Raw genomic sequence first — 6,285 nt, 5'->3', positions numbered from 1 at the left:
CTTAAAGCCGTGCAGCATATGAGGGTTGCAATCCACTATATCATAGAGCGAATGCCTCAGTGTTCCCAGGCCAGCTCTGGACTTGGCCCCGTGTGAGCCTCAGTGGCTGTTTGTTGAATAAATAATAGGTGTGTGAGCAAAACAGTGATGTGCAGGTGAGTAAGTTCCTGGGTGATTAAATGAAGAGATGACTGCATGAAGCAGCAAACGGATTGATAAATCCCAATGACTAACATGTTTCAGCACACGCTACGTGACAGACCCTATTGTAAAGGCTTCTCTTAATCCATGCAACAACCACATGAGAGAAGTACTATTACTAACCCCATTGTGCAGATGGAGAAACTGAAGGTCAGAGAAGTTGAGTGACTTACTCAAAGCCACAAAGCCCCCAGGTGGCAGAGTGGAGATTCTAGCCCAGGCAGGCTGACTTCAGAGCCCAGAGCACTAAACCCTACACAAGTCCTGCTGCGTGAATCAACGAATGAGTGGGTGAATGAATAAATACATGCAGGAGCCCTCTTGCTCTTAGCTGTGGGCAAGGCAGGCCGCTTTCCAATGGGGAAGCAGAATCTCTGGGGGTGAGGTGGGCATCCAAGGTCCAGACCTTGGGTGGTGTCTCCGCCAGGGTAGAGTGTGACCGCATGGCCTCACTCACGTCCCCTCCCTCTCCCTGGTCCGCAGGCACATGCCGCGATGCAGCACTACGGGGTGAACGGGTACTCGTTGCACGCCATGAACTCGCTCAGCGCCATGTACAACCTGCACCAGCAGGCGGCCCAGCAGGCCCAGCAGGCCCCCGACTACCGGCCCTCGGTGCACGCGCTTACCCTGGCCGAGCGCCTGGCTGGTAAGGGCCGTTTGTGGGGACGGGGGCTGGGGGGTGGAGGAGAGATCTGGGGGAAGAGGCTCTGGAAGGTGAAGACAGGAGGGAGTACTGGGAACGTTTACTCTGGGAGACTCAGGAAGACCCAGGTCGCTTAGTAACACAGGGAGATGTCAATTCAAAATCTATGTGTGAGTGTCCAGAGCACCCTTGTTTGCCAGTACTGTGCTGGGCCCTGGAGCTGCCCTATGCCTTCAGATTCCCTTAACCACCCTGTGAGGGAGGGATTCCTTAGCCTCTCTCACAGGTGGAGAGACTGAGGTAGGAGGTAAGGGACTAGCCCAGAGCATTCCAGTTAGGAAGTGGCTGGAGTGCCCAGGGAGTCCCATCTGTAACAGCTCCCATGTTTTGATTACTGATTGTGATGCCAGGCACTGTGTGAGGCGTGCGCTCTCTCTCTGTGCGTCTAACCAATCAACTCCAGTAAAGGGAGGCTATTATCTCCATTTTATGGACAAGGAAATGGAGGCTCAGAGAGGTTAACTCTAGGCAGGGCTGGGGTAGGAGATTAGAATGTGACATTATGGCTAAAAATCTGAGCTTTGAAGTTACAGACTTGCAGTCATTGTAGGGTCTGCCCACTCACCTCTCTTCTCTGAGCCTCAGCTTCCCCCTTTATAAACAGGGAACATGGTGGTACCCATCCCATAGGATGGTTGGGATGTTATTTGAGATAACATACTCAAGGTATTCAGTAGGGACTGGTAGGTGCTCAGGGGAAACTATTACCCAGGTCCCAGGGGAAGTGCCCATGAGGGAGCTGCAGCCTGGTCCCCCCTCTCCCAGTTCAACTGATTGTTGCCCTGCCCTGGCAGCCCCTCAGTGAGCATGGGAAGGATTTGATGGCATAGGTGGGGCACGTGATTTCCTGGGAGGTGAAGCCACCTGCCCCATCCTGTCCCAGGCCAAACCTCAAGCAGCTGGTGAATTGCTCTGGCCCTGGGCCAGGTGGTCCTCAGAGGGCTTTAGGACACTCCCAGGGAGACCAGGTGCTCAGAGACTCATGAGCGGGCACGGCAGGAAGAATGTGGCGAGGGTCAAATGATGGGGCAGACCAGAGAAGCATGATCAGCTGATGCAGTCAGGGAGGGCTTCCTGGAGGCCACGGAGCAGGAGTCAGGCCTTAATAGGACAAGGAAAGGGTACTAGCGTGAGTAAAGGCACAGAAATGGGATGGGATACGAGGCCTGGGTAGGGGTTCCGGCCTGGCAGGGAGGGTGAGGCAGCCGCTTCTACTCCTTTAGACCCTGCCAGGCTCTGGGAAGGGCTCAGTGGGTAAAATGGAGCCCCTGGTCACCTTCTGTAGATTAGCATGGGGTCATCAGTCTCCAGTATGGGAATGTGGGTGCAGTCCTGCCCGGGCTATGGCTGCTTCTCTGGTTTGGAGTGAATTCCCTGTGCCCAAGCTGGTGGTGACATTTGATCCTTACCATGTTCCAGGGCTCAGAGAGGAAGAGTCAGGGACAGAGGCTCCCCTCTGCTGGTGGGGACAGAGGAAGTGGAGTATTCAGTGCTCCCACCAATTCTCTAATCTTGAGAAGGAGGGATATGAGCTCCAGGCGGGCCTTTGTATGGAGGCCTCGCCTTCCAGCAGGAGGTTTTGCTGATGGTACAGAGAGCCTGGCCTCCCAGGCTGTGACTACCTCCCACCTTTGTAGTCCCTGGAGCCAGCAGCAGAGGGCTGAGCTGTTGCTCCCACACCCAGTGTTCTACTGAGAGGGGTCCTCACTCCTTCCCCTCCCACAGCGTGACCAGCATGAGCTCAGGGCTCCATCCAGGCTGGGATTTGTGCCAGTTTGTAAGAGGTTCAGGGCTCCCTCTTTACACCAAAAAGGAGCAGCCCAAAGTCTGAGGCTTCCTGGATATCCAGTTGCCTCCTACTTCCTCGTTTAGAGTGTGGCGTTGACTCCCCAGTCCCTGGAGTGCAGGGGAAGGACCTTGGCAGCCCTGTGCAGAGGTTGACACAGCTCAGGTTCCCTTCAGCATAGATAGTCCAGGGTCCACTTATGGGTGTTGGTAGGCGGGGAGAGGTTAACTGTCCACCCTCCAGGGACTGGTCAAGCAGAAGGGTTGGAGGCTAGACAACAACCTCAGACAGACATCTGTGCTGGGAGGTTCATGTTCCCAGCACGTCAGCAGGACTGTGGAATCTGTGGTCCACCAGGCCTGTCTCCCCTCCAAGCCTGTGGTGGTTAGTACCTGCTCTCTTTGTCCTTCCCTCCTGGAGGAAGCAGCTAGAAGGGTCAAGACCACACGCAACAAGGCTTTCCTGTGTTCTGAGGGCCCTGCCAGAGCCAGGCTTTCTGTTGAGGAGACATAAGAGCAGGAGCCTCAGGTCCTGCCATCAGAGATTCATAGGCCAACTGGGACGATGAGATTCATACCCAGAGGACATAGGATCAAGTGCCAGTGAATTCCATCTACTCAGTCAGACCTCTCCTAACTGTACCTTGCAGATAAGTCATGGCCTGGCTTCTCATGGTCGGGACAGTATTTTGTTGGTATCTAGAATCTAAGGGTCATAGGCTATTAGAAGCTTTGTGACATGGACTTCCAAATTATTAGCATCATGTACTCTCAGAATATTATACCCTTATTATTTTGGGACTTTAAGGATTTTGGGGCAATGCCCACCCACCTACCTACCCACACACCCCAAACCAAATAAGGAAGATCACCCTCAGTCATATTCCTGACAGCCATTCATAGAGATGAGTTAGACCTCAGTGGTCCTGATAGTGAATGATGGGGTGGAGCGATCTTGAAAATCCAGCCACATGGAGAGGAGATGGGTGATTTCCAAGGGGGAAGGACCAGGGTCTAGCTCTGGCAGGACCACAGTGGGTCAGAGCAGGGTAAGGTTCAAAATCTATTTCCCATAATTAAATGGGCCCCCTCTCCTTGCCCTCCAACGGCTGTACATTTCAAGACATCATCTTGGAGGCCCGCTATGGCTCCCAGCACCGCAAACAGCGTCGCAGCCGCACGGCGTTCACGGCTCAGCAGCTCGAGGCCCTGGAAAAGACCTTCCAGAAGACACACTACCCGGATGTGGTGATGCGTGAGAGGCTGGCCATGTGCACCAACCTACCTGAGGCCCGGGTACAGGTAGGACCCAGCTCCTCTAGCTAGACCTTGCAGGCAAGCACCAGCCCATCAATCTGGCTTCCTGCTGCCCAGGAGCCAGCACTTCAGCCCTTGGTGCAACTGGTATCTCCATGAATGCCTTCAGTGACACGGAGGGTGGGTTGGAAAGGATTGTGGGTGTGTGTTTGCTACAGGGCGGGGGCAACCTTGCCACTCACACTCCCCCCGGGAGCACCCTGCCCCACAACTCTGCTGCTTCCCCTCCTCCACTCCTTCTCTCCTCGCCCTGTTCCCAGGTGTGGTTCAAGAACCGCAGGGCCAAGTTCCGGAAGAAGCAGCGCAGCCTGCAGAAAGAGCAGCTCCAGAAGCAGAAGGAGGCTGAGGGCTCCCACGGGGAAGGAAAGACTGAGGCTCCGACTCCAGACACCCAGCTGGAGACTGACCAGCCCCCCAGCCTGCCCAGCGGCGACCCCCCTGCTGAGCTTCCCCTGAGTCTGTCGGAGCGGTCGGCCAGTGAGTCAGCCCCCGAAGACCAGCCAGACCCGGAGGAAGACCCCCAGGCAGGGGCCGCGGATCCCAAAACTGAGAAGAGCCCTGGGGCTGAGAGCAAGGGGCTGGGCTGCAAGAGGGGCAGCCCCAAGGCAGGTGAGGCTCAGCAGCAGCTGTGGGTGGGCCAGGGCCCAGCCTAGGGAGAACAACCAGGTCTAGTCGCATGGGGACCTGGCTACGCGAGGGGGGTCAGAGCAGTGATAGAGTTAGCCTTTGTGGCGCTGGACCTGACCCAGAGAAAGGACTTGGCCATAGCAGGCCTGTTCCAGGTGGTCACCCTTTAGTTGCTGAATACTGGAAGGGTCCAGGGAATTCAGGGGGTCGGGGGAGAGGCTGTGTGGCAGGGGAGGGGTACTTGGGGAGCTCAGGGCAAAAGCTATTTATCAACCATTATGGAAATTTTCCAGTATTTTAACAACCAGTACAGATATACCAGTGCATACTGGGTGAGTACCATATGGGTACCAGAGAGTCCCACATGCAGCAGAGACTCAGAGCTGTGTTTTTGACGGAACAGACCTCTGGCAGGAGGCATAGCTCAGTCACAAACCCTGGGCTCAGGCAGGGAGTGGATGGGGCTGTGAGCTGAGAGCTGGAGGGGAAGGGGAGCCACAGACAGGAGAGGGGAAAGGGAGGTGACCGCTCTTGAAAAGAAAAGGAGTCTTTGGGTGGGACATTTCTGTACTACCTGATTTGCTTATGGCTCAGCCATTCCCCATGTCAATCTGTGATTCTGTTGTGACGATTTCAAGAGTAAATAAAACTCTTTTGTCCCACCAAAACCAACCAAAAACAACAACAAAAAAACAAAAAAAAAAAAAAGGAAAAAAGAAAAGGAGTCTCCCTAAGAAGTCAGACATGGGGGCCTTGGCAGAGTCTGGTGCTCCTCCAGGAAGCTTGGGTCCCTCCCTCCCAGGATTCTGGGGGACGCTTCTGGGGGGATGCTCAGCCCTGGCTGAGATGGGTAGATATGGTTTCAGCCCAAACCTGTCTTGTCTGCAGCTCCAAGGGGGTGGCAAGGCCTAGGGAGCCCCTCCTGGCAGACCAGTGCCCTGTCCTGAGTCCTTGATTCTTGGTTCTCTGCTTGCAGATTCCCCGGGCAGCCTGGCCCTGGCCCCTGCAGCCCCTGGGGGCGGCCTCCTGGGCCCCTCCCACTCTTACTCCTCATCCCCGCTGAGCCTCTTCCGTCTGCAGGAGCAGTTCCGCCAGCACATGGCCGCCACCAACAACCTGGTGCACTACTCTTCCTTCGAAGTGGGGGGCCCGGCCCCTGCTGCTGCTGCGGCTGCCGCCGCCGCCGTGCCCTACCTGGGCGTCAACATGGCCCCTCTGGGCTCACTGCACTGCCAGTCCTACTACCAGTCTCTGTCAGCGGCCGCTGCTGCCCACCAGGGCGTATGGGGGTCTCCACTGCTGCCCGCACCCCCCGCAGGCCTGGCACCTGCCTCGGCTGCCCTGAACAGTAAAACCACGAGCATCGAGAACCTGCGGCTTCGGGCCAAGCAGCACGCGGCCTCCCTGGGACTCGATACGCTGCCCAACTGACTGCTGGCCTCCCACCCAGCCAGGGCTCTTGGGTGCCCCCAGCCCAGCCCCATGGTTATCCCAATACGGCTCTCAGGGAGTTAACTCCAGGAGCCCAGGGATCCCGGAGCCTTGGAGTCCTGCTTCCTGTTCCTCTCCCCCTCCCCCCACCAGAGCTCCAGCCCCCGGTGAAGCCCACACCTGCGCCCTGCCCTCTGCATGGCCCTGCTTGGATCCCA

At 56.5% G+C, this 6,285-nt stretch overlaps 1 protein-coding gene across 2 annotated transcripts; it reads left to right on the top strand.

Annotated features, from left to right (window-relative positions):
• Window positions 1-696: 696 nt before the first annotated feature.
• Window positions 697-6,067, top strand: DMBX1 (diencephalon/mesencephalon homeobox 1; the record flags this gene model as incomplete). Of its 2 annotated transcripts, none has more annotated exons than XM_081224890.1 (4): window positions 697-850; window positions 3,816-3,994; window positions 4,270-4,618; window positions 5,613-6,067. In XM_081224890.1, 4 exons carry the CDS (start codon window positions 697-699, stop codon window positions 6,065-6,067), a joined length of 1,137 nt encoding a protein of 378 aa, XP_081081016.1. The 2 variants fall into 2 exon arrangements, with proteins under 2 accessions (XP_081081016.1, XP_081081017.1); XM_081224891.1 differs by having other exon boundaries at window positions 3,801-3,994.
• Window positions 6,068-6,285: the final 218 nt, after the last annotated feature.

This window comes from Mesoplodon bidens (genome assembly GCF_964165515.1).
Source record: "Mesoplodon bidens genome assembly, chromosome: 2".
NCBI lineage: Eukaryota > Metazoa > Chordata > Mammalia > Artiodactyla > Ziphiidae > Mesoplodon > Mesoplodon bidens.
Note: the sequence above shows the minus strand (reverse complement) of the source record. Positions and strands in the feature narration are given on the sequence as shown.